The sequence below is a fragment of the Penicillium odoratum genome (genome assembly GCF_028828045.1).
Source record: "Penicillium odoratum strain IBT 22623 chromosome Unknown utg000006l_segment0_segment0, whole genome shotgun sequence".
In the NCBI taxonomy this organism is placed as follows: domain Eukaryota; kingdom Fungi; phylum Ascomycota; class Eurotiomycetes; order Eurotiales; family Aspergillaceae; genus Penicillium; species Penicillium odoratum.
This window is the reverse complement of record NW_026643148.1, coordinates 1,199,510-1,226,006: the sequence shown is the minus strand read 5'-3', so window position 1 is coordinate 1,226,006 and position 26,497 is coordinate 1,199,510. Positions and strand designations below refer to the sequence as shown.

The window sequence follows — 26,497 nt, the reverse complement described above, 5'->3', positions numbered from 1 at the left end:
ACGATCCAACCCTTCCCACAAAGGTCGAGGCAGATCGTCCACTATGGGATCGCTGGCCGAAAACCAGGACGACTTGTCTCCAGCGCCATACTTGGTATCATCGGGACGCACCTCCACATCAACCACCGGCCGCAAGAGCTTCGGTGATCTTTTTAATATTTCCCAGCGATTGAGACAGAACTCGGAGCCCCCGATTCCCCGCAATGGATCCCCTGGTCTCGGCGGGTCATCCACCCCGATATCGTCGAAGCCGGACCTACCACCCATTCCGCAGAAAGAAGAGGGTGATACACCAGCTAGCTATCTGACAAAGCTCGAGGAACACATGCCTCGAGGTGCGGTTGGTGGTGTGCTCTCCCAATCAGGTGACGAGTTCTACAAGGTTGCTCTACGGAAGTACATGAGATCGTTCTCCTACTTCGGTGATCCAATTGACATGGCTATTCGCAAACTGTTGATGGAGGTCGAACTGCCAAAAGAAACACAGCAGATAGACCGGTTTCTGCAAGCGTTCGCAGACCGATATCATGAGTGTAACCCGGGGATTTTTGCAACCACAGGTACGAAATAACGGATTGGACATGCATGTTTATCACTGACAGTTCCACAGATCAAGCTTACTTTATTGCGTTCTCAATATTGATTCTTCACACCGATGTGTTCAATAAGAATAATAAACGGAAAATGCAGAAACACGATTATGTCAAAAATACCCGTGGTGAGGGTGTGTCTGATGATGTTCTTGAATGCTTCTATGAAAATATCGCCTATACGCCGTTTATTCACGTGGAAGATGCCAATTTACGAGATCGCCATCTTACCAAGCCTCGCCGCGCGTTGTTCAAGAGCACCAGCACTGAGAACTTGCCCCGAGTCGCACGAGATCCCCTTGATCCGTACACCCTGATTATGGATGGCAAGCTTGGGGCACTACGCCCAAGTCTGGGGGATGTGATGGATCTCGATGATTCGTACAATCACGTCGGAACTGCTGGCCCGCCTGATATGGATGATTTGCACCAAGCCTTTACCAAGTCTGGAATTTTGCAGATTGTTTCTTTGCGTTCTCGCCCCGACGCCTTCATGCACACGAGTCTCAATAACCCCGCAGAGTCGAATCCTGGCCTGGTTGATATCAAAGTGGCAAAAGTTGGCTTGCTTTGGCGAAAAGATCCGAAAAAGAAGCGGGCTCGGTCACCTTGGGCAGAGTGGGGTGTTCTTCTTACCTTCTCGCAGCTCTACTTCTTCCGCAATGTCACATGGGTGCGGTCACTGATGGCACAGCACGAGATTTACGTGAAGAATGGGCGGCCGGGTACTCTAGTGTTCCAGCCTCCGCTTGCCGAGTTCAAGCCAGATGCCATCATGTCCACAAATGATGCCGTTGCTTTGTTGGACACGAGCTACAAAAAACACAAGCATGCATTCAGTTATGTCCGCCACAATGCTCTAGAAGAAATATTTCTTGCGACGTCGGACCCGGAGATGAACGATTGGATTGCGAAGGTCAACTATGCTGCTGCATTCAGGACCACCGGGGTCCGAACAAAAGGCATGATTGCCACTAATTACGAGGGTCAGCGGTACCGTACAAGCCAGCGGGTCGATTCCGCTTCGCTCACCTCACAGTCAGCGGAGAAGGAACCTCCTTCGCCAAGCATCGCCACGGATATTGTTGCCGAGTTTGTCGCTGCCCGCAGAGAACTAATGAGTCAAAAGATCCGCGAGACGAATGAAAAGCTTTTCGTCACACAGAAGGAGCTTGAAGAACTTTTGCGGAACGCACGTCATCTTCAAGTTCTGACTCCGGTGAATCCTCGGGCTCGTGAGAGCGTCATCATGGCTGCAGGACGCATGGCAGCGAAGCTCAAATGGGTCAGACAGGATCTGTGGCGTAACAAGTGCTATCGTGAAGTGCTTCTCCGGGACATGGGTGAAGATGAGAGCTTTGTCAAGGAACAAGCCGGATCTGTTGCTGATCAGCCATCTGAAGATGTAGCGCGACTTGCTTCCATCTCGGGGCCTTCCGTAGTATCCGAATCTGGTGTTTGCCAGGCTCCTAGTATCATCCACACGACTTCTAACAATGATACGCATGAACCATCTGGGCCATCCGTTGATCAACCTGTTGACCGTGGCTTTCTCTATCAGCCATCCACAGATGAGATGCGTCGCCCAAGCCTCCCGGCTTCGACTACCTCATCTGATGCTGCTCGCGTTGGCCGCCCGCTTTCCATTGCCGTTCTGACAGACAAGCTATCCGACGGATCGACGACTCAGCTGGAGCGCGAGTCCTCTGTTCTCAGTCGGGGTAGCAGGTATGACGGAGCTAGTGTCGCCTCTCGGACATCTAAACTCACCTCCCCGGTCAGCTTCGATGAAGGCGAGGAACGCCTGCTCAGAGAAACCGGCTTGTTAGATCTGAGTGGCTCGCCTAAGCCTCGGAAACCATCTAGCAATGTTCCCGAGTCAGGAGGTGAGGGCAAGCCAGATGGGTCCTCTGAGGGTCTTCAAAATGACAGGTCTAGCCGGGTACGACGCAGTCTCCACCGCACACTTCGGGATTCAGCCCACATTCCTCGCCATCAATCTCGTAGTAAGAAGAACCGAGGCTCAGTGTCCAGCATTCCGCCACTCGATGATGATGAAAGCGGTAAGGATGCTGAAGTACTGCCTCGCAAGACACCCAGTTTCACTGTTCATGGCAAAAAGGCTTCCGTTGTTACCTTTGGATCCGAGTGGCAGAACATGTCTCCTGAGGATCGTCTAAAGCTCCGGAAGCCAACTCCCCACGACGAGCCGAGGGCTTCAGAACCTGCTATACTTAGTAGTAACGAGTCGATCACTTCACACCACACACCGGGCGGCCGGCCTCACTCTATCCGAAGTGCGAGTACGACAACAAGGCTCAGTGTGTGCAGCGATGATGAGCCTACCGTCGACTTCTTCACCGATGCATACGAAACCTTTGGGGTTAGACTGCCCAAGCCTGCCAATGATACGGATCCTTCGGTCGCGCCCGAAGAGAAAGAATTAGATCAACGAGCAGAGAATGAGGGCACACCCCGTCCTGCTTCAAGTTCTGGTTCTGCGATCTTTGGTCCTCGCCTGCCGGACCCCGAGGACATAGCCCCCTCTGCCACGCCTCTGAATGAAAGAGGTGTGGAAACCCCCTCCTCTGAAAACCTACGACAGCAAGCTGTAGGCGCCTGAGCAAGAATTGCTCATTTCCTCTCACTTCTACATTTCCTTGCTCCTCTCAATTCATCACATGTATAGCCACCATGTTCTCATCTGCTTGTTTACGACTATTATACCCCTTTCAACCATTGCGGCCTGTTTCCCATTGGGCTTTTTTTTGCATTGACGGTTCCACCTGCTGACGTCGGTTTTCTGCTGGTTTTCGGCTTGAATTTTTATTCTCATGTGGGAAGCATTCATTGGTGTGTCGTCTTTTTATCTGTTTCAATCTGACTCTAGCGTCTTCCTCCGTCTTTCGGGACAACTTGCTGCATTTCCCGGATCCCTCTGAGCGCGAATGTCATACACTAGTTCGTCCAGCCGGGGCCGTGGGTACATCTTAGACAAAAGCTCATTTACGATTGATTGATCATTGCTTTCCATGAATTCAGTGGCCTGTAGTGTTAATGTAAATGAGACTCAGATAGGAAGGCGGTCCACAAGGCGGTCACAATCAACCAATCAACGCCAACAATCATTCAAATAAACCCGTAATTACGACATCCTCCAACTCCATCTTAAATTCCCCCATCTCAGCAAGGCAAAATGGCGCATTCAAAGCGCAACACCTCCCTCCCTCATTTCACCTCTTATGAGCGCAGTCTCCTCCGCGACAGCTGGGGTACAAAACGCAGCGTAATCGGACGCGACTCATTCCTCCCCTTCGCATCCTGCAAACTATGTCTCCAACCCGCCCGAACTCCGGTAGTAGGCTGCGCCAGCAACGGCGACCTATTCTGCCGTGAATGCGCAATCAATGACCTCCTTGCCCAAAGACAAGAGATCAAGCGACTCGAACGGGAACGCGAAGACGCCAAGAAGCGAATTGCCGAGGACGACAAGCTCGTACTGGAAGAAGCAAAGAAGAAAGAATTGGCGGACTTTGAGCTTGTTTCTATGGGATTAGAAGCTGGCCAAAAAGGGAAGAAGCGCAAGGCGGAAGAGAGTGATGCCGTTGAGGCGTTTAAGGCGCGTGAGGTGGTTGTTGATGGGAAGCGGAAGAAGGTCTTTGAGCTGGATGAGGAGGAGATGAAGAGGGTTTCTAGAGAGGAGCAGGAGAGATTGAAGAATGAGTTGAAGAAGGAGAAGGTTTGTTTTGTCCTTGTTTTTCTGTCCTTGTTTTTCTGTCCTTGTTTTTTCTGTCCTTGTTTTCTTGAGCTTTGCGGTGCTAATTGGATTTTCTGCAGTTTGAGTCGAGCAAGTCGGCGCTGCCGTCTTTTTGGGTACCGTCTTTGACACCAAATACGGATGCGGATGAGATTGCTGCGAATAAGACTGTGAAATTGGCGCCTATTTGTCCTGGGTCTACGGAGACCAATCGGCATACTTATTCGTTGAAAGGTCTGGTTGAGGTGCATTTTACGGAGGAAAAGGGCTCCGATGGATCTACATCGAGGATTTGTCCGAGTTGCAAGAAGAATCTTAGCAATGGACTCAAAGCTATGCGTAAGTGTGGGACTATCAAGGAGCTTGTTGCATTATACTAACTTTTCCAGTTACTAAACCATGCGGCCATGTCATCTGTTCGCCGTGTGTTACGAAGTTTATGACTCCACATGATACTCCTGATCCCCATGCTTCGAAGGAAGAACAGGAGGCCCATCGCCGAATATCATGTTATGTTTGCGAAACTGATCTTACACAAGATTCCAGTTTAGAGAAAAAGGACAGCAAGAAGAAGTCTAAGAAGAAGGATAAGGAAGGGATCACGCCTGGCCTGGTGGAGATTAGCTCTGAGGGAACAGGGTTTGCAGGTGGTGGTGGCAATGTTGCTACGAAGAAGGGCGTGGCATTCCAATGTTAAATTTGAAGGATGAGAAAAAAGCCGTTGTATGATGGGCTCAAGATACCCCTAAATCCTACGCCATGGTGTCATGGAGCAGAAATAAGAGAATTATTGAATGTCAACCTTGCCTAACCTTTCCATTACACTCATGGCCTTGAGTTGGGTAACTCACAGCATAAAACTTTACTGATCAGGTTGAGTGAACATTATATCCTGCATTGCAAGTAACTCGGCTCTATCCAAACGCCATTTATGCAATAATAACCATGTCCTTGATATGTATACACAGAGCCATCTGGCTAAAGAAATGAATCTAAGAAAGCTTCTTCTTGGTGTTGTTGAACTCGCGCACCGTAATCTCACACTTAACCTCCTGACACAACCGGCGACGACGGCTCAGATCCAACTTGGCCGCAAACTCCAGTCCAGAGAAACGCTCCAAAACATCCAAAGGAACCTCAAAGTCCGACAAACTCTTCTGATTGGCAATGCGGGCATTCGGCAAAACAAACGCACCCAGCGCAACCTTACTGTTCGGTCCACCCGTACCATCCTCTCCATAAATAACCTTGTAGAAGTGAGTCGGCACCGCAACATTAGGCGGGTTACCAATAACTTCATAGTTCACGCGCCATTTCCCATCCGGGTCCCGGTGCGGCAGGTACAAGGGTCCAGTAACAACGCGCACAGACGGGTATTTCTGCGTCAGATTGCGACAGAACTCCTCAAAGTGCGCCCAGTAATCGCGGTTGAAGCCCTCGCCTACTTGCGGAGACATGTTGCTCAGCGCAAAAGTGCCATCCATGGCCTCCTGGGACCACTTCGCATCGGCCGCAGGAACCTGGTGACCGCGGTCATATCCGGAGCGTTGATAGTCGGTCAGCTTTGCGCGGAAAAGGGCCGGGATGGAGGTATCCTCGAAGAAGGTGCTGTGTTTGCGGTCGGCGTTCTTTATCAGCAGAGACTGGGGGGTGATGTGCTCGGCGACCCAGGCGGGATTGCGCGTGCGGCGGTCGTAGGCGCCGTGCAGGGGGAGGGAGGATAGCTCGTCGGCGATTGGGCCTGGGAAGCCATACTCGAGCACACCGGCGGGGTCGACAGGGCCAAGGGCTTTGGCTGCGAGGGTTGGGGTTTGAATGGTCGTGGGGACTTGTAGGACGGTGCTTTGGGTTTGGAGTTGTTTTTGTTCCTGCTGTTGAGGTCTGGCGGGCTTGGAGTAGAGCACTGCAGTGACACCGGCACCGGTGGCAGCACTTGCAGCCGCAATGATGGCCAATGTAGCTTTGGACATGGCAGTCTGGAGTTGGAGGTTGGAGTGGAGAAGAAGAAAAAAACGGGGGAAAGAGAGTGGATAGGCTAAAAAAAAACTATAGGGAAAACAACAGAAGTCACGAGCCAATGGATTTAGCATGCACCAGCTACGTGTGACCGATATCTACATGTGTGTGACGGGGATCATATGATTTACTTATTTCCTAGGTATCATTGGATCAACTGAGCTGCAAGTTGGATAATTCACACCTGCAGGTGTTGCCCTGGGAGATTGGGGTTAAACAATGCATTTAGTATCTAAAGTTATACAGGAAGATAAGATTATTTGATATAGAAGATTAAGTACCTAAATAAAAGAAGTACATTAGTCATAGAATATATGCCACTTGGGCATAGTATAGTAATGTCTGCACTGTCCCTAGTCTACCCCACAGTGCTATACTAGTACAATGGAGTATACAGATAGTCTGTATAGACCATTTGAAAGTACAACTATCAATTTAGTAGGTATCTGGAGAATAATCTAAGTCATAGGTGTATGGACTATAAATTGATTTCAACCTCATTTATCTTATTTCTCGCAACAGCGTTCCTGCAGCTTGTGATGATTGGGTTACTGTGAGGACCTTGGGAGACGCCTAGGACACTCCTGCATCGGACTCAAGAGTCAGGAATTTGGGAATCTTGGCTATTTCTTCTCATTCTCCCACTTCTTTTACAATTTTTCGGTTTTTCAGGAGTTGAAGGGAGGCAAGTCGAGTCCATATTTGGAAAGAGGCAAAGAGCTTGACCGCCAACAGGATCGTTATCTTGACTGACCTGGTTACATCACCTCTTCCATTCTCCACATTATGGCTGCCAGCAACGATCTCCGGGGGTGGGTGATGAGCGCTGTCTCAGGCGTGGGTAAGTTTATTTCCCCTTCATACTAAACATTGACTTAACCTGGTTTGTAGCATGTGTCCTCGGAGCTACCGTCATCTGCGCCGATCTGATAGTGCGGCGAGTCACCAACGATAAGACATTCCAGATCGCCAACAGCAATAATTTCCTGTCGGCCTCACTATGTCTGAGTGCTGGTGTGATGGTAAGTTACAGTTACTCCAGAGCTATACCTTTTGTTTCAGATCCCTAACCAATCGAAGCTCTTCACCTCTCTGTATAGCATGCTCCCCACGTCGAAGGAGTACCTCACCCGCGCCGGCTTCTCCCCCTCCGCATCTGCATACACTTTGATCGGTCTGTTTCTCACTGGTGTCATTATCATCCGGGTTGTATCTGGTTTTATTCACCGCTTCATCCCATCGCATGTCGTCGATTGCGCACATAGTCATTCTCCGGAGCAAGATCCCGAGCGTGGCGAAGCTCAACCGGGACAGCATGATCATGCACATATCAATGGTAGCACGGAGCGGACCCCTCTTTTGCGACCGACACAAACTAAATCTTTCAAATCAACCCCGGCCGTACTACAACGGACGGAGCCGGCTGCAAGGACCGCCAAGCGGGAATCGTTGCGCGCCATGCTAAGTCGCCGGTTCAGCTCTCTTGTGGGTGGTGTCAAGACTGTATGCGACGAGAATGGACCATGCTACGGGTTTTCGCAGACATGTGGCCAGGAATGTATCAAGGTGCTCCCCAAAGCTAGTCCGCCGCCGAGCATCCATACCAATGAGGTCACGCGGCCGTTCTTGCCGCAACATCAGAGTATCGCCGTACAACTAGATTCGGAGCGAGACCCTGCGGTGGATATGCCCATTGACTCTGGTTTGACTGCGTCCGATACGGGGTACTTTGATGAGATCTCTAATCAGCATCTCATCCATGAAGTTAGTGGAACGGCCTTTTCTGCCTCGTCACAGGTACATCACCATCATTTGGATGACCCTAGCCATCACCACACAACCAATTTCTCCCATCACAGTCATCATCATGACGTCCATGAGGACCACGATCACGATCATGACCACGCTTCTAGGCATGCAGCAGAGAGTGTACATCATCACCATGTCCCACAAAACGCCTTCCTCTCCATTGGTCTTCAAACCTCGCTTGCCATCGCCTTGCACAAACTCCCTGAAGGATTTATCACATATGCGACTAACCATGCCAGCCCAACTCTTGGATTGACTGTGTTCCTTGCCCTGTTTATTCATAACATCGTGGAGGGCTTTGCCATGGCACTACCCCTCTACCTAGCTCTTGGCTCACGTTGGAAAGCCATGTTCTGGTCCAGTCTTCTTGGTGGAATCAGTCAACCTGCCGGCGCTGGCATCGCTGCCCTGTGGATTTGGACATCAGGGCACACTGGTAAAGATACGATGGGACCGTCTTGGGGTGTGTACGGAGGCATGTTTGCCGCTACTGCCGGCGTGATGACCTCCGTCGCGCTGACGTTGTTCAGCGAGGGCCTGGGGCTGACCCATCATCGAAGCATGGGTATTGGATTTGCAGTTGCCGGCATGGGGATGATGGGTGTGAGCTTTGCGTTGACGGCTTGAACATTGAATTTTGCACATTGGTTTCCCGTCTGGGGCGCTATAGATAAAAGAAAAATGGAAGGTGGCTGGCGTCTTCTATATGTGATTCAGAGACGAAACCTTGCATATTGCATCGTGCAGGGGGGTGGGATATTGTTATGCAGTGTTTACATATGAGATCCGGCGTTGGTAGTTATGGCATGCATCAGACGAATTATGAAGATTTACTCATCTTTAAACCTCAAATATAATAATAGAAAACTGACATTCACTGAACTCATACTATTAGATACAATTTGGTCCAACTAATTTTCAAAATATCAATCCTGTCAATTCCAATCTGTCAATTACAACGCCTGCACAGAAATCCGTCTCGCCCCAGAACCACTCATAATACCAGCCCCACTAGACTCCCTCAAATGATTCTGGTGCATCTGCCCCTGTTCATCCAAGTCCTCGACATCAATACTAAACCGTCTGGGCTTAGACCAAAGTCCAAACGACTCCCCACCTTCCATCTCACCAGACTTCAACCCAAACTTCTTCTGTACCTGCTGAACCAGATCCGCATGCGAGGACCTCGCACCTCCATTCCCACGACTCTGAGCCCTCTTCAACAACTCCAAATGCTGCGCCGCCGTATCTGCCCCCGACGGATGCGACTTCGCATCCGCATCAGTAAGCATATCATGAAGAATGCCTTCATGCAAAGTCGCGGCGGAGGCATGATCCCCCGACGCAGCGAAGAGTCCGGAAAGTAATTTCGTCATCTCCAACGTGACGCTGTCGTAGTTACCCCATACCTGGCGAAGATTGTAGCAGATATCGCGACAGAGTTGGATGGCGGAATCGATGGCGCCGCGACAGAAGCGGGTTTCGACCAGTCGGCGTCCGATCCAGACCACTACGTCTGGAGTCCAGGTTCGTTGGACGATTCTGGATGTCCAGAGTTGGGTGAGGATTGCTTCGAGATCGTCGAACATTTCGTATTCACCTAGGAGGGTGATTATGTCGTTTAGTTCGTGGAAGGGGAGGTCGACGATTTCGATTCCGAGATTCTTGGAGGAGGCGAGGAGTTCTTGGAGGAGTAGTTTGGATTTCACGGACATTTCGTTGTAGAGTTTTTCGTTTTGGCAGCGTGTTGCTTGGTTGCCGCTTAGGTAGAGACAGAGTTTTGTAGCCGTTATTATGTTGTCGTAGTTGTTCAGGCCGTCTGTTAGGTGCATGAATGAGTGTAGAACACCGGTCAGATCACTTGCGTCGGCGAATTGGCCAGAGTTGCAGAGGTCGCGGACTAGACTGGTTGTTGTGTTTAGAATGCCTGTGTTATAGTCCTCTGTTTGCACTTCGCGGAGGCAGATGGCGTAGAACTGTTGCACAATCTGGTGGTCCGCGATTGAAGTTGCGGACAGCGTGTTACAGAAGTACTCGTAGAGTCTGGTTCGTGTGTCCTTCGCCACGCGGGTCCGTTTCTGCTGTGTCTGTAGGGTCGCGAGACGTTCGCCGGATATGAGAGTAGGGATGAAGTCGTGGCCGGATAGATTCTTGGTAAAGGACTGCTGAATGTGCGTCTCCCGAGACATCTCGGTTATGATCTGCTCATAGGTTGTGCGGCGACTGAAGGATTCTTCGAAGGCTGCAGAGAAGACGGCATCGCGCCGCTCTCCAAGTGTCATGGCTGAGGTCTCAGAGCCATAGATCACACGCTGGCGAAGCTCATCGAGTACACCGTTGCCACCGTCGATGAAGCCGCATTCCAGATAAATGGCGGCGACCTTGTGGGCCCAGTCCTTCATTGCGTCGGGTTCACCACCACCGGTGTGAAGGACATCCGTTATGTATGTGTGGAGGATGGCACAGCCTTGCTGGACAGAGGTTTGCGTGCCCTGGCGAGAGTGCGCGAGGGCGAGCTCGCGGAGCCAGGAAAGGGTCGTGTCAGAGAAGTATCCTTGAGTCTTCTTTGCCAGCTGGAATTCCTCTGTATAGAGGGAACGAGCCTCCATTGTGGAATCACGCTTGCGGACGAACAGCTGTGCGAGCTTGTGCTTGAGCGTGATGGGCAGCGGTGCGGTCATTTGATCCAGACCCTTAGAGGATTGGGAGGTTGGCACCCACTCGCTGATCTGGAACGGCTTCTTGTAGAGTGAGATGGCCTCGTCGATGTGCGAGTCGCTGCTCTCGCATAGCTCGGCGAAGAGGAGAGTCGCGCTCAGGGTCTTCTGGTGCGTGGAACCGTAGACGTTACTGCAGGTCGTCACGTATTCCGAAGCGACCTTGTATTGCTCAGAGAAGTCGGTGCTCTTCGTACGGGTGGTCAGGATTGTCATGTAGCCGATGTAGGTATTTTCGAGCATCTTCTCGACCCTCGTGCGGTCATAGGAAGCCACATTATCTTTGACAACGACCGTAGGCCACATGTGGCGGTAAATATCCAGAGCAGCATCCCACTGGAGCTCCTTTTCGTAAAGCGCAACAAGTGCAAGGGCAGCTTCAAAGCCCTCGGGGGCAATCTTTCCGTCGCTCGTGGTGCATTTGTAGATTCGCTGGTACGTGGCCTTAGCCTCGCTGGTCATCTCAAGACGATTGGCGAGCGTGGCCTCGAGGTAGAAGTTCTCAATCGTATGCTTGTGCGTCTCACCCAGTCTGGCTGTCAAGAACGTGCTGACAGAGTGCAGAAGAGTCAGAGCCCTAGTAAATTGGAAGGTAGTTTCGTAGAATTCGACAACCGCTTTAGCAACAGCCAACACAGAAGGCACGGGAACTCTATCTGAAGCGATGAGTGACCCAAAGGCATTCTCATAGACGATAGTAGCCTGTTCCAGATGTAGTCTGCGGATGTGGCAGTATGCCAGAATCAGGGCCAGGTCTGCGATAGGAGGAGCCAACTCTGTCGAGAAACTCTTGTGAGATCCTGCCTGCTCCACTGTGGGCCAAACATGCTGCAGAACAGCCTTAGAGCAGTCGCTGGCTTCGACCCAGTCCTCTTCGCGGACATAAATGCTAGCCAGATTATGGCAAAGGATCAGTGTGGAGACGGAGAGGTTGCTGGGCGACGAGGTGATGGAATCCAAAAGCTCGACCATCAGCCTACGGTCCCTTCCGGAAAGGGAATGACTATCTTCGATAGAGACAGTGTTGGCCATGCTCTCGGCGAGCGATAGAGCCAGAGCCGTCGCCTCAGTCGAGTACTCCATGTTCATTTCCTTGTAATAGCGCCACGTGAGAATGGACAGCGATCGATCCAAACTGTACATGTGCATTTCGCGAGTTTCAGCACGAAGCATCTGTACGCGCAGCATCATTTCCTGAGAGTGAATGCCGGTGACCTCAAGATCAGCAACAAGCTCGCGGATAATGACCTCAGCCTCATCGTTTCTACCCTGGCGGCGCAAGAACTGGTAGTAAGCGAGGGCAACATTGGACTTCTTATCCATCATGTCAACAGAGTCGATGTCCCGAGAGTTGAGGCCAGCCCACAGACTAGATAGCACACCCTGTGCTTGTGCCATTTCACCCTGCTGCTCGTACATCTGGGCCATGTACAAAGTGTACTTGATGCGACGCTCATCTGTAACCTCCATCGTACGGACTACACTGTCGTACTTGGTCCGCGCAATGTCGCGGCTCATCTCGTCGCTTCCAGTAGCAGAGAACTCGCTGGTCAAGAAATCTGCAGTCTCCGAAGACTGGCTGGAGTTGGTACCGTACTTCTGGAGAATCTGCTGATAGAACTGCTTCGAGATGGTGAGGGCAGATGCGTTGTCGTCTCGGAATTTGTACATGCCCACGATCATTCCGAGGTACTTCAAGCGCTGACTGAACTCGACGCCGGTGATCTCGGAATCGGTCAGAATCAAGTACTTCATAATATCCTCTTGCTGGTAAGTCATGGTGCCTCGCTCGGTGAACGATTGCGTCATCATCTCAGCACTTGTCAAGGTGGTGGTTTCGGACTGGCCAAGGAGCTCCTGGCTGAGCTTCCAAGCCTCGTAGCAGTGCTCATCGGCATGGCTGGCATGGGCATACTTAGAGACTCGGGCACTCAGCAATAGGCTTTGAAGCAGTGCCATTGACTTTTCGCCTAAGACCAGGCGGCGAATGTCTGTCGCCAGTCTGTACAATTCCACCACACTGGATCGAGTGAACTGCGATTCGCGACAGGTCAATTCAAGACGAGCGAACAGAACGGTCTCAGGAACCAGCTTTCTGAAGTTTGCGTTGAAGGAGAATTCACCCTCGTCAGTCACCAACTGCGAAGAGAGAAGATGTGACAGCCAGTATCGTGCAGTATACTCCAGAAGGACATATTTGTCGAAGAGACGATTGCGTTCTTCCATGCTAAGCTTATCCATGGAGATGTCTGTCTCTTCTCGGACACTAAGCTGTACCCATGCGAGACATCTGGTAAGGAGGTCATAGTGAGCGTCCTTCAGATTCAGCGGTGCTTTGGCGCTTGCAGATCTGGCCTGGTTGATGATGTGATCGCGAATGCAGGTGTGGGCGAAAGAAACAACACCATCGCGAGTCATCACAATGGGACTCAAAGACTTGCTCCATGCACTATCAGAATGAGAGAAGCTTGGAGTGAAGGTTACTGAAATCGGATCAACAGCAAGTAGCTGTTCAACTTCCTCGACCAGCAAAGGTCGCTCGGCAGCAGCCAGCCACGACAAGACGTGTTTGGCCTCATTCTGGCTCAGGTCCAAATTCTTCATGTGGAAGTCAAGCAGCTCCGGCATAGACTGGGGTAGCCCTTGCACAGACTGAATAGCCTGGCCCGGGGTCCTCTGCTGTCGAGCATACTCAACTGCCATCTCGGCCCAGCTGAACGAGCCTTGAGATCGTTTGACAATAGTAGTTACAGCGGTATCGAGCTGGCCAGTCTTTCCGGCTTCTGTGTCAAATGCAGTTGAAAGCTGCTTCTTCACATAGGCCTCCAGATCATTCATGGTCTGAGATGGCTGAATATTGAAGTGTTGAATACTTCTAGAGCTCATTCTCGATTTGAGAGGTCGGGTAAAGACGATCATCTTAGAGCCCTCATTCTGCTGAACAAGGACCTCGCTGAATTTGTCCATGAATTCAGTGGCGTCGGGGTCACCACCCTTGATTTGGTCAAGACCATCAACCACGAACATGTACTGGATGTCAGACTCCAGACCAGTGCGAATACCCTTCCAGAGGCTGTCTTCAACCTCCGCTTCTCCGGCACCATCAAGGGCACTTTGAGCAGCCTTGGCCACATAGAAGAGAATGTCCTCCTGGATACTCTTTTCAATGACACAGTGGTCCAGCATCTGGTGCAATATACCTTTCAGGATACGGAGTGGCAAAGTTGCAACGGGGATATCGGCGCCTGTAGATGTTAGTATAAATCATAAAAATGAATTTTTATACTCACGGATGGTGTAAGGAATGACATTCCAGCCCGAATGCTCGGAAGATTCCTGCATTCTGTCGACAGTCCACTGTGCCATGGCACTCTTTCCACAGCCAGCTCCACCAGTGACCATCAGGACAGGAGGCTTACCCACGGTAAAATCGTACAGACTGTTGTTGAACCACTCGAACGACCCTTCAGCTAAAGTATGACTACGGGAGTCAAGAATAAATTGAAGAGGACGATCCTGCACACCGAGGAACTGGCGAAGACTGCCCAACTCCTCACTTGCCCAAATCAGCGAGCTCTGCGTCACAACATTTGAAGTTGCAGCTTCAACAATGGCATTCCAGTGAGTCGAGTAGCGGGTGGCGTAGGTCACGAAGGCCGCATCAATGTTGTGACGGATGACTGTATCAGACTCCTTGGCCTTGAATCCCTCAACACAGCTGATGGTGGTACTGCAGACCATCTCTAGGAGATTGGCAAAGACGGCAGCGGCTTCTGGCTGAAGCTCTGGCGATGGCTTATACACACTCTCGTACTGAAGAAGTAGACGAATTCCCACAGCAACACGTCCATATCTGCCAAAGACGCTTTCGAAAATGTCCGTGTTGTCTATATCAGACTGATTGGCTGGTTAGTAACTTCATATATACTTGCCTAGATCTTTATTGGCTTACCTCCAGGAGCATGATTTCGAAACCCCAAATCAGCTTCGCGGCTTCGTTTGCTCCAGGAGCGAAAGCACCGATTGACTCGCGTAGATTGTCGACTGCGTATGCCAGCCGAGAAGCCCATCGAAGACAGCAGTCAAGTCTGCTGCCATCACGAGGCATCCAGCGGAGACGTTCTATGGCCACTGAATCAAAGAAAGCATCCACGGTAGGGCTGCGCAAACTAATCTCACTGGCAGAGCCGCCCAATTGAGTCTTGCACTTCTGCGAGACAAATTGAACCTTCTCTTGAAGAATTGTGGCCTTGTGACTAGAGCCACCCATCCCCATCATGGTTCGTGGGGTGGCAGCCATACCAGCGTTCTCGGCTGATCTGCTCATCGTGGCTCCAGTGGGCTTGCGACGGGGCATGGCACCTTGGTTCATGCCACCTTGACCAACTCCTTTGCTGGATGCTCCTTGGCCGATGGCCTGTGTAAGGCCCCCACCGGTCACGCCAGTCATGCGAGCTTGTGTCGACGTAGGCGACATTCCTTTGCTTGTTTGTCCCGCTGTACTGGCTTGTTGGCTAATGCCACCTTTGCCCATGCCCATGGCACTGGCACTACCCATAGTACCACCACCGAGGGCCGCGCCACCAATGGCACCTTGACTGATTCCTCCTCCCTCTCGCATAGATTTGTGTTTCATATGATGCGGGTTTGGTGTATTTTCTGTGCTTAGTCGCCTCTTTTCGGCAAGCTTTTGCTCGATTCCTGGGGAGGTAAAAACATGACCGCCTGTCGAAGTGTTCTGCAGACCGTTCTTATCTCCAAATACATCTGAACTGATATGTGCTTGACTGTCGAGCTCCTGATCCATGGAATTTTCAGCGAAAGCGGCACCAGCCATTTTGGATTTTCCGGACATTCCTTGATGCAGGCCTCGATCGCTAGAGCCAGCGGCTGCTGTGGTGCCAGAGGTATTGGCTTTTGATGTACTAGACTTTGACATGCCAGTTCCAGTGGTAGCTCCAAGTGGATCAGCTCCGGTGCTCGGTTCCTTTTCTGCTAGCCTAGATCCAGATCCAGACCCAGTAGCTCCAAGTACACCAGCTCCGGTGCTCGGTTCCTTTTCTGCTGCTCCGAATCCAGATCCAGTAGCTCCAAGTGGACCGGCTCCGGTGCTCGGTTCCTTTTCTGCTAGCCTAGATCCAGGTCCAGACCCAGTAGCTCCAAGTATATCAGCTCCGGTGCTCGGTTCCTTTTCTGCTGCTCCGATTCCAGATCCAGATCCAGTAGCTCCAATGAGCTCCTGGCCTGTGTCTCTTTGATCCATAGCCATGCCAGATCCCTCCGTAATAGGACCCTTTTTGATATCCCTGTTGGGGGCAATACCTCCGCCGCGGCTACCAAAAAGTCGACGGCCGACGTCGTCAATGCTTTTCTTGTTGGTTTTCTCTTTGTTCAGGCCGGTTTCACCAGTGACTCCAGTAGTGTCTCCCTGGCTCGCGAGGTTCTGAATGTTTTCGCCTTTTCCAGACATTTCCTTGGAGCCGCTCATATCACCAGATGTTATGTCTTGCTTCGCCTGCTCTCCCTTTTCCATGGCTTGCTGACCTGTGCTGCTTTGGCCCGTGTGCTCCTCAGTTGCGGTTTCTGTTTCGTCGGTAGTTCCTTTTGAGCTTTCCTTGGAGTGGACCAGGGATAATTTTCTGCCTATTTTCTTGGTAAACCAGGAGCTGCTACCCTGGCTCACCTGTTCGGCCTCGGGTTCGGTGTTCATAGGATTCGACATGTTGATGATATTTATGTTATCAGCTAGGATGACATAGAATAGAATAGAATAGAATAATAGGATGTGAAGAATATAGAGTCGTTAAAACAGGGAAATCGGAATTATCGTAAATCGTTGAGTTCAGTTTTCATAAGTGATAAGAAAAACGGGGAAAACGAGAAGATGGGGTGGAAATAAGTAGGAAGTAGCCAGGCCCAGCACCTCCGCTTCTCATTGCATCATGAAATCAGCTCTCGGCGCTGCCGAACATAAACCCCCACCATCGAGGGGTCCATACAAAGCAAGAAACTTGGGGTGCGGTTCGAACCGGGCGGTAGTGCCATGCCATGACGATGTACTGTTCCAAGGGCCGCAAGCGGATCAACTCAGCAATTGCAGTCTTTGATTGTATCGGTACCAGGATGAGAGTAAAGTCGATGATGCGCAAGGCAGATATCAACAGCATGAGTGGATATTTGGACCAGGTGATGTCTCCACACAAACCTTCTCGATCGTCACTGTTTATATCAATAGCTAGAACGAAGCTAACACAGCTTTGGATTAAGATCACTTTAGTTCAGTCTAGATACACTAGGCTCTATATAATCAATTGATCTCAAACAGTACTTGTGAATATATATTCGTGGCCATTGGTGTTGACTCTTGAGATTTGGGGAGAAGCACCCATGACGGTATGAATTGGCCTCAGGAATGGAGTGTATGGATGTGGGGTAAACAATAGAGCACGAGTGGACGGATGTACCACACGAGGTTCTCTGGGTGACGTAAAGACTTTCGCCCTCTCAGAGCTGGAGATGGAAGAAATTCGAGGTGTGGCTCTTAGTCATCCGAACTTCACCTCGATCTAACCTTAAGCCAACTCCACGATCCATGGATTCTGCTGCTGTGAGGTCATGCCCCCAGACATTTCAGTTCTGGACATTAATCCCGGAGGTCCCGGTAAATCATGAGATCATGTCTGTATCGGTTTTTTGGCGTTGTGCGACGAAGAGTATTAGTCCCAATACCAGGCGACAGTTATGTCATGACATATATTGAACTAACAAGTTATGTACATAGACATCAAGATATAGAATTGCGTTTGAGAGTAATTCAATGTTCCAAGATTGTTCTTCAATCAATGCTGAATATCATCCGAATCATAGAAACTGTGAGGCTGTTGCATATGTACAGTACTATGTAGATACATTCTATGTAGGAACCTTGTGGAGAGACCAGCACAGCCCTGGAGTTGCCCAACTTCCCAGGTGGTGGATGATTGGAAAACAAATGCAGTGTTTAATCATACGCCTTGACATCCATCACCTATATATCAAGTTAGACATCGTCCACTTGTGGGTTTCAAACGTATCCCGCAGTTACAGCTTGGGTAACGAGTCCTACGCAGACATCATGTCCGGAAGAATTGTACATGTAGTTTTCGTACGGTCTCTACCTTGATACTCAGATCACTTCAAACGGCCCTCCGGCCATGATAGAGCACACTTTAGATCCAGAACACCAGAGGGCCTGGTGTAAAGAAACTACAGAGGTCATCTGGTCACCTGGTCACCAGAGCACTGTAATCCCAGGAAACGCAGAGCCCCATTCCGTCCATCAGTGGCACAATGCCTCAGATTCGAACGAAATTTCCCCCGGTCTAGGCACATACACAGTTGTATAGCAAGATTCCACTCAAGGATCGGAAATGCAATGCATGGAATAGCCTATGTACGAGTCGAAAGCGACCATCCCAAGCGCAGCCTGCCAATTAAGCAGCTCACTCCTAGCCATAACTTTTCATCCTCGGGCCACCATGTGGTATTCATCCATTTCCCTGTTCCACCCCTCAAAAAACCGATCCGGTGCCGAAAATTCAAATTGAAACGCAGCATGATATCATCCGTACAAGTAGCCAGCCGTATCTGGTGAGCCTTCGTTTCGATGAGGCCGTAGCGGTGTCGAGTCTCGCGAATGTCTTTCAAAATCGTAGAATTCGACCTCCCTCCACGCCTCGGGGTTTTTGTTTATCAAGATGCATCGACTTAAGCGCCGGGGTTGGGGTTCATCTGGTAGGGCAGTATGTCAGCCTTTCTGTTCCTGTTTCCTAGTCCTGTGTTTCGAGATATGCATCTGCATAATGGCGGAGTAGGGGTTCCGAGTTCTCAAAAGTATTTTTTGATTCGTGTGGGTTGTGTGTTGTGGATAGGATCAATCGGTATGTACCTTGCGCTTGCCACCGGTCATGACAACGTTCACGAAGCGGCGGGTGTAGAGGACACGCTTGTAGGCGCGGCCCTTGGGCTGCTTCTTCTTCTCCTGGGGCTCAACCTGGATTCAAAATGTTCGTTAGGATGGCGATTCTGGCGGGTATCCTGGCGGCGATCGAGATCGTGGTGGCGCAGGAGTTTTGGGGTTTGCTGGATAACTGACCTTGGGGGTGGCAGCCTTGACCTTACCGGCACGGGCGAGAGATCCGTGAACCTTACCCATATTGGATGATTTTTGGCGATGAACGGACTGGGATGAACGATTTGTTGAAGGGGGATGGAGACGATTCGCTCTTTGACGATGGAGTTGCAAAATTGGGAGTGCGACCGTGTGGGGCCGCTTAGCGAGTGTGGGCGGCCGGATTAATGAGTTATTCCGTGTGAATGTGCTCTAGGTCATGTGATACTTGACTCATTGCTGATGTCAGCAGGGGCTCAAGGGCCTCTTAGGCTAACCGTTTTGGGTCCCCGAGGTTTTTAATTGTAGCCATATTCATTGGCTAGACCCGCATAGACTATATCAGGATTACGGCGCACAAATTTAATGCTTATGATCTAACTATGGAGTAGTCACTTCTCAATGCAAGGTTACGCCAAGGGCATGTATTGTATCCGGCGCCCCACTATATCACATGGTCAATTAGTTTATAGAAGTATCAAGTTTGCAGCATTTGAATCAGCTATATTCACAGTTGGATCAGAAAGGTACTCATTTGGCTCGTTTGTTCTTCTTCTCAAGCTAAATAGAGGTCTGATGTACATAAATGTTGCAGCTCTTGCAGTCTCCATGAGATTCCGGGTTGCGATAATACTACCAAATATTTGAGCAGCTCATAAAAAGATATTTCATATATTAACTCCACAAATCGACCTGTAGCCTGATAATCATCGCATCTCTGCCCGCTCTGCTACAAATACTCTATTTGCCTCAATCAGGTTAGAGGCATATAGCTGCAACACTTGTCACAAATAGTGCCCAAAATATATAAACTGGTACCTGTCCAACCCGTGGCCCCCTAATCTACATATCGTAGCTAGTTAGTCAAACTGTTGCTGTTTTCTCTCTTTCCTTCCTCAATCCCTAGCGGAATCCAGATCATGGCCCTTTTCATCTGTTTCCCGGGTATCCGGCCCTTTTTTTACCAGAGCGACAGATCAGCTTTCGACATTTATCCTTAATTTGGGTTATCATCCTCACATCTCCTGCTTCTATTTTCAAAATGGCTGGGGCTACACAGGGCAAATCCCAGGGGCTGTGCGGAAGAATGCATCTACATCCCAAATTCCAATTGAAGTTCTGCCTACAGTGCAAGACGGCCTTGGTAGACAGGTGCATCCATCCCCACCTGGAAAAAAATAACAACAAAGAGAACCCACATTTGATCGATCAGTTAATCATGGCCTGGTTTCGCAAGTACCGGGATCGTGTGTAGTTCCCGAATAGTACAAAAGCAAGTTGAGCCCATGAGACGGGTGAAGTTGGTGGAGATCATACGTGGTTGGAAGAACGACGCCTGTGATCAGCTGACCACTGATTTGAAGCCCATGAGGAAGCATTGCCGGTAAATTCACAAGTGGGAGAAACCAAAATTGGAGAGCAACTGTCACAAAAGTTACAATACACTCGGTTTGTCGGGGATGAGACATTGTCGGCCACTCGGAAGAGTGCGGCTATCTCATTAGCTGAGGAGGGAGACGATGGGATAGAGAAAGAGATGGAGGAGGGGAAAGATGATGAAATGGGGGAAGAACAAGGCAATGAAATGAAGGAGAGCGAAGACAAGGATGAGAGTGATCTGTCATTCAGGGATGGGAATTCGAAGACTCCAAAGGCGGAAGTAATTATATTGATTTGATTCAACTATCGTGGCGTATGTATATAAATCCATGTTAAGTTGTGGCGAAAAGGTGGGTCTTACCGTGAGCGGGAATTGAGTTCAACATGCGATTCGCTGAGATTAATCCCGCATACCGGGAGCTTATATTACCAAAGCATGGGGTTGGAATGAGACATTTGTTTGAACCACCCACGCTCTCTGGAATTTTTGAGCCGCGACAGCCCCCTTGCTGTTGCAGGTGCTCTATCCTATTTGGTCGCTATGTGGAAGCCACCGGTGAACTTTCTTACTTTACATTGTGGGTTACTCTATTCTAGAAGAAGTCCTAGCTAACAAGCCACAGACGCCTGGATTCTTCTACTGGGAATTGCAAGTCTGTTCATCATCTATCCTTATGGAAATCTTCGAGCGATCGATGCCTACTTCTTTGGCGCAAGCTCGTCTACGGAATCAGGGTTGAACACGTCGGTTCCACTAGCTCCAGATAAGACTGAGAATAGGGCTCACGGTCACATAGGGTCAATATCAATGAGCTGAAGACCTATCAGCAAGTCTATATTTATTTGATTCCGATCTTGGGTAACCTGGGCTTTATCAACATTCTCGTGGTTGTCGTGCGCCTGAGATGTTCGAGAAATATTTCATAGAACATGGTGAGTGGCTCTCAAGCTATGCGTGACATGTACTTCAAGAATGTTGTTCTGATAAGATTCTCCTTGGGTTCCAGCACCCCATCTCCTGAGGCCGAGGCCCAGCAGAGAAGCCTCTGCAGAGCATGACTTCAAATCAAATGATCGGTCCGATGACACAGATGACGCCGTTTTAGATAATGATATAAAAGAAAGCAAAGGAAATGTTATCAAGGAAGATTATGACCGATCCCCGACTTATAAAGACGATGAAATTTCGCCCGATACCATCCAAGCTGAAGACAATTCGAACGAGGAACCGACAACAGCAACAACATCAAGTTCTAACTTTGAGCAAACTATTCGTTTTGCGGCGGATCCACGAGGAGAACAAGGTTCATCCAAAGCCCTGTATATCCCTCCTCCCTGGAAACGTGACAGAGGTAAAGCCACCATGAAGGTGTTAATAAATTTGACACTGACAAGAGTCACAGGAAGCGCTATCGTTGAGGTTGACGACCCAGTGAATGATGGTGGTACGTATAATTCTTTGCTTGAACCGAGTTTATACGTATAACCTGACCGTTTAGACTCTATAAAAGCAATATCCACACGCGATGACGACCCCGGCCTCGGTTCCAGGTCCATCCGCCGAAGAATATCGACCACTCTACCTTCCTCCACTCGGCCTCTCGAGAAGGTTGCGACCGTTGCATCTATGATGTTCGTTATAGGCGGTTCTACAAGTCGCGGTCATGCCACCTCACGTGAAAGACCAGCCCTCAAGCCACTTTCCTTGCCACAACTCTCGTCTCACGCAACGCTGGGTCGAAACTCCAACTTTGGCAATCTTACTACGGAAGATCGAGAGAGGCTTGGAGGCATTGAATATCGAGCTCTGAAGCTGCTGCTGAAAATCGTGACGGGATACTTCGTTGGTCTTCATCTCTTCGGTGCAATCTGTCTGGTCGGTTGGATTTGGCACGCCAATCCAAAGTATCGCGACTATCTCGCTGAATGTGGTCAAGGCAATACCTGGTGGGGATTCTATACCGCACAAAGCACAATTTCTAATCTAGGCTACACTTTGACGCCGGACTCTATGGTGTCTTTTCAAGATGCCACATTTCCGCTGATCGTGCTAAGCTTTCTCGCTTTTGCCGGGAATACTTGCTACCCATGCCTCCTCCGACTTGTGATCTGGATCATGTTCAAAATCTCTCCAGACAACTCCTCCACGAAAGAAACGCTGAACTTTCTCCTCGATCATCCACGCAGATGCTATCCACTGCTTTTCCCAAGTCGCCCGACGTGGATTTTGTTCGGCATTTTGTTCGTCTTGAACTTCATCGATACATTGTTGATCCTAGTTCTGGATTTGTATAACCAATCAGTGAACAGTCTTGCTGGTGGACCTCGAGTCCTTGCTGCCATTTTTCAAGCTGCGAATTCGCGTCACACAGGAATGGCCATCTTCAATTTGGCTGACGTAAATCCTGCTGTGAAGTTCAGCCTGGTCGTCATGATGTACATTTCCGCCTTTCCGATTGCTATTAGCGTCAGGGCATCAAACGTCTACGAAGAGAAAGCCCTTGGCATCTACGCTGACGACCTTGATACAAACGAAGACAACGGCGATCATATATTATACATCATATACAGAACCAGTTGAGTTTCGACCTTTGGTACATCTTTCTTGGGGTATTTTGCATTTGCATTGCCGAGTCTGGAAAGATTGCCAACAATAACATTCCGGTCAGTACCTTCTATCTGATCTTGGTGGATCTGCTAATAAGTTTAAAGGCATTTTCTGTTTTCTCCATTTTGTTCGAAGTTGTGTCGGCCTAGTAAGTTCTTTCCGCGGTGTTCTGATTTGTTACTCAGGCTAATATCTTTGCAGTGCCAACGTTGGTCTCAGCTTAGGATATCCGAACGTCAATACATCATTGAGCGCTCAATTCAATACATTCAGCAAGCTGATAATCTGTTTCATGATGATTCGGGGCCGCCATCGAGGACTGCCTTACAAACTCGATCGCTCTATCACATTACCAGTGGAACAATTTGACATTGAGCATAGTAGGCGAGATGATTAAAGATAGAATTCATGCATTTGAAATGTTTTAGATTTTACATAAATTAATAGCACCAATTACCGCCACAGCCGTGGGTGAGACTACACTAGGATCAAGCTTATAAGAAGCTAAACTCAAATGATATCATTGGGACTTGATTAGGTAAATAATAAGATTAATTGCCATATTATGTAGCAGCAAGGGCATCTAATAACGCAGCGGAGTCAAAAGTGAAAAAAATCACTCTTCCTGAAGAGCAACTGATACAAATTTTGGAATCAGAGACAACAGGCCGGAACATGGAATGCGGTCGATACTCTGGTGGCAACCATAGCAGGCATTCTGAGTTTCAGGAGATGTACCTCAAATCTTCACTGATGCCATAGCCCTCAGACCGAGACCAAGCGTCATACGTCTGCCAATTTGGTCCATCAACAAAGAATGAAGGTAAATGAAAAGAGCCATCAAATAGCTTGAGAGATGGATTGAAAAATTCTACCAAGTCTCTGCCCCGTGCCTTGAAAGTCTGCATGCATTGCCCGCTGTTGACGTCCCACAATCGCGTGGTATTATGGGTTGAACGTGCTTTGATAAATTTGAGATCATAGGAGAAAACCAGAGAGATTGCTCTTCCATCTGCGCTCTTTATCCTCTGAATACACTTTCCGCTATGGGTTTCCCATATAAAAATGTAAAACGGGAGAAATGTTCCAACTGCGGCTAGAAGTCTGGAATCGCGGGAAAAATAGCTCGCCAAATCTCGATAGCCCCATTATTCAAGCCCGAAGCGAGGAATTTGGAAGATTGGAAGAAGGTGATGGTTTTAGATAAGCCATTATAACTTCTGAGTGTCATAACGCATTTCTCACTACTCCTATTCCAAATCCTGATAGTAGAATCAGCTGAAGCCGAGGCTAGAATTTTCGAATCATGGGATAAACAAAGAGAAACGATAGCTTCGTTAAGCCCATTCAAAGTAGTGAGACACTGGCCACTGCTTGTATCCCATATCTTGACGGTACGATCGCTTGAAGCTGAGGCTATGAAACTAGAATCATGAGAGAAATAGACCGATTTAACAGAATTTGAGTGTCCCTCGAGGGTCTGCAAGCATGGACTCCACTCATCTCCTATGTCTTGATGATTTACTATCCAAACAGGCTCCTGTGCTTGGTACTGAATCCTTGTGATGCTCTTCGCCGGGCTGAAAACCAATGCAGATGCATATACTTGAAGCGGAAAACTCTTGATTGCTGCTTGGTGATATAGAGCAAATCCAGAGGCATCATGTACTCGATCGATAAGATTGACATACTCTGTCTCTGACTGTCCAAGGACGATCTGTTTAGCAAGCTGGATATTATTTCAATGCTCGTTCGTTTCTATGAATGTATGCACATACCTTAATCAAGCTCTTGAGTTGTAGAATTATTTCTATCCCCTTCGAGAGTGCTCTCATGAGGCTCCATGGCCTCGAGCCAATTGAGATAGTTCAGGCGAAAGAACTTACCGACTGGGCCGTCTTCCCGAAAGTCATCGATTACATCTGCCTAGGTCTGATTACAGGAAAACTGAAGATGACTGGTCCAATATACACATGCATAGCGTACTGCAGCTAATGGAATGGGGCTGGCTGGTGGACTCGGTCAACAGGATATCCAAGATGTACGAGATCATAGATGTCACGTCGAAGTGTTCTCCTCATAGCAGCCAATGACTTCGAGAAAATATCAAAATGCACAATTCCCTCTCCACGCGGGAATATCTCCTGGGCAGCTTGTCGATGAAGAAAGTCATTTGCAGATTGATGGACTAGGGAGATTGTCGATCCCCTAAGCGTGAGGAAGGAGCCACAAAGTCCTATGATTTCTTCAAGGTCTGAAAGCTCAAAGTCTTTCGGGAAGTCGATGAAAGAACCTAGCTCTTCCAAGGTAATGGGGCGACAGACTGTTGTGCTAATTCCAAGGATAGACTTGCAGAGTTCGGCATCCTCAGTCGAGTTGATCTGATCTAACATCCTCCGATAGAGCTGATCAAGGCCAGCAGGGAATTCTTTCAACTTCGTCCGAGCAGCCCATCTAGAGACTTCTATCTTGGCAAGTTCATCGCAGACTAGGGCCACCCAGAGGAAGGTACCGTGTGCGTTTGCTATCAGATGCTGGGAAACAACATCTCGGATCTCATCAGTATATTTCTTTTTTCTTGCTAAGATCTGAATCTTAGAGTGGATAAACGAAGCGACGGCTTCAGAGACAGAAGCTTCGTTGAGTTCAAGCCAAAGCTTTTCTTTTCGAGTTGCTGTCTCAAGACTTTGTTCAATCGAAGGCCAGTTGCGACTCGAGATGAGCCATTTGACATGTGAGTATGAAGATGATTTTGCGACAACGAGATCAAGAAGCTGGCTCAGACCTGTTGTGCATTCATTAAGGGCGTCAATTATCAGGTAGGTCTTCTGTAACAATGGGTCCTGGAAGATACTTGTCAGGATGCCAAGCAGTACCTGCCAAGCATTTGCATCCTGAAAGATCTTCTCTCCTGCCTTATCGTACTCGCGTCGCACGTGGGAAATAAATTCCGGGTGCTGATCAATCAACATGAATATCAAGCCTCTGAGAACAGCAGTAGAATGATTTATCCGAGCGTCTGTTGCCTGGCAGAAGAAGAAAACAACCGTGGTGTCTGAAGCTGGGGAAGATTTATTAAGTTCGTTGATGATTCCACACAGGAGCATGGTTTTGCCCTTCCCAGGATCACCTTTGATCCAAAGAAGTTGGCTTTCATTCTCATGGCACCATCGTTTGAAATCTGCATTTTCAAGGACCCATCTGTATGCATCTTCTAACAGTCCACCCTTGGCTGGCTCGATTCGATCTTTATCAAGACGAGGATTAGTCGTGTGTAAGGCCTGAGTATATTTTTGATTTTCTGTTACTTCGGAATTATCTAGGAATAGGATGAGTACGGAGTATATTCACTGGTTAGGGATCCTTAACTTACCGGCTTGAGAATAGAAGTTCGTAGTGATATTGCCATTGTTTTGGCCGGTTTGAATTCCCGAGTTGACGCCACCAAAGAATGAAGTAGCTCTATGGTCC

The 26,497-nt window shown here is 49.1% G+C and overlaps 9 protein-coding genes across 9 annotated transcripts; 4 read left to right on the top strand and 5 right to left on the bottom strand.

The window, feature by feature from the left end:
- Nucleotides 1-43: 43 nt before the first annotated feature.
- Nucleotides 44-3,213, top strand: N7520_008903 (Sec7 domain-containing protein; the record flags this gene model as incomplete). Its single annotated transcript, XM_057142837.1, has 2 exons — nucleotides 44-560; nucleotides 611-3,213. The coding sequence occupies 2 exons, from the start codon at nucleotides 44-46 to the stop codon at nucleotides 3,211-3,213; spliced, it is 3,120 nt and encodes a 1,039-aa protein (XP_056992125.1).
- A 573-nt stretch (nucleotides 3,214-3,786) lies between these two features.
- N7520_008902 (putative RING finger domain protein) lies at nucleotides 3,787-5,044 on the top strand (the record flags this gene model as incomplete). The annotated part of the gene is made up of 3 exons (XM_057142836.1): nucleotides 3,787-4,329; nucleotides 4,428-4,686; nucleotides 4,737-5,044. 3 exons carry the CDS (start codon nucleotides 3,787-3,789, stop codon nucleotides 5,042-5,044), a joined length of 1,110 nt encoding a protein of 369 aa, XP_056992124.1.
- A 295-nt stretch (nucleotides 5,045-5,339) lies between these two features.
- On the bottom strand, nucleotides 5,340-6,317 carry N7520_008901 (DNA/RNA non-specific endonuclease; the record flags this gene model as incomplete). Its single annotated transcript, XM_057142835.1, has 1 exon — nucleotides 5,340-6,317. One exon carries the CDS (start codon nucleotides 6,315-6,317, stop codon nucleotides 5,340-5,342), a length of 978 nt encoding a protein of 325 aa, XP_056992123.1.
- An 832-nt stretch (nucleotides 6,318-7,149) lies between these two features.
- Nucleotides 7,150-8,799, top strand: N7520_008900 (Zn(2+) transporter ZRT3; the record flags this gene model as incomplete). The annotated part of the gene is made up of 3 exons (XM_057142834.1): nucleotides 7,150-7,204; nucleotides 7,255-7,385; nucleotides 7,444-8,799. The coding sequence occupies 3 exons, from the start codon at nucleotides 7,150-7,152 to the stop codon at nucleotides 8,797-8,799; spliced, it is 1,542 nt and encodes a 513-aa protein (XP_056992122.1).
- Nucleotides 8,800-9,125: 326 nt separating this feature from the next.
- On the bottom strand, nucleotides 9,126-16,611 carry N7520_008899 (uncharacterized protein; the record flags this gene model as incomplete). Its single annotated transcript, XM_057142833.1, has 3 exons — nucleotides 9,126-14,134; nucleotides 14,180-14,786; nucleotides 14,842-16,611. The coding sequence occupies 3 exons, from the start codon at nucleotides 16,609-16,611 to the stop codon at nucleotides 9,126-9,128; spliced, it is 7,386 nt and encodes a 2,461-aa protein (XP_056992121.1).
- Nucleotides 16,612-18,801: 2,190 nt separating this feature from the next.
- Nucleotides 18,802-19,190, bottom strand: N7520_008898 (40S ribosomal protein eS30; the record flags this gene model as incomplete). Its single annotated transcript, XM_057142832.1, has 2 exons — nucleotides 19,024-19,190; nucleotides 18,802-18,921 (listed from the first exon to the last, which is right to left on the bottom strand). Exons 1-2 carry the CDS (start codon nucleotides 19,081-19,083, stop codon nucleotides 18,802-18,804), a joined length of 180 nt encoding a protein of 59 aa, XP_056992120.1. The 5' UTR covers nucleotides 19,084-19,190.
- A 1,067-nt stretch (nucleotides 19,191-20,257) lies between these two features.
- N7520_008897 (uncharacterized protein) lies at nucleotides 20,258-22,999 on the top strand (the record flags this gene model as incomplete). Its single annotated transcript, XM_057142831.1, has 7 exons — nucleotides 20,258-20,285; nucleotides 20,403-20,651; nucleotides 21,042-21,162; nucleotides 21,216-21,325; nucleotides 21,426-21,770; nucleotides 21,822-21,863; nucleotides 21,918-22,999. The coding sequence occupies 7 exons, from the start codon at nucleotides 20,258-20,260 to the stop codon at nucleotides 22,997-22,999; spliced, it is 1,977 nt and encodes a 658-aa protein (XP_056992119.1).
- Nucleotides 23,000-23,589: 590 nt separating this feature from the next.
- Nucleotides 23,590-24,861, bottom strand: N7520_008896 (WD40 repeat domain-containing protein; the record flags this gene model as incomplete). The annotated part of the gene is made up of 4 exons (XM_057142830.1): nucleotides 23,590-23,744; nucleotides 23,778-24,054; nucleotides 24,261-24,728; nucleotides 24,805-24,861. 4 exons carry the CDS (start codon nucleotides 24,859-24,861, stop codon nucleotides 23,590-23,592), a joined length of 957 nt encoding a protein of 318 aa, XP_056992118.1.
- Nucleotides 24,862-25,017: 156 nt separating this feature from the next.
- N7520_008895 (uncharacterized protein) lies at nucleotides 25,018-26,133 on the bottom strand (the record flags this gene model as incomplete). The annotated part of the gene is made up of 1 exon (XM_057142829.1): nucleotides 25,018-26,133. One exon carries the CDS (start codon nucleotides 26,131-26,133, stop codon nucleotides 25,018-25,020), a length of 1,116 nt encoding a protein of 371 aa, XP_056992117.1.
- Nucleotides 26,134-26,497: the final 364 nt, after the last annotated feature.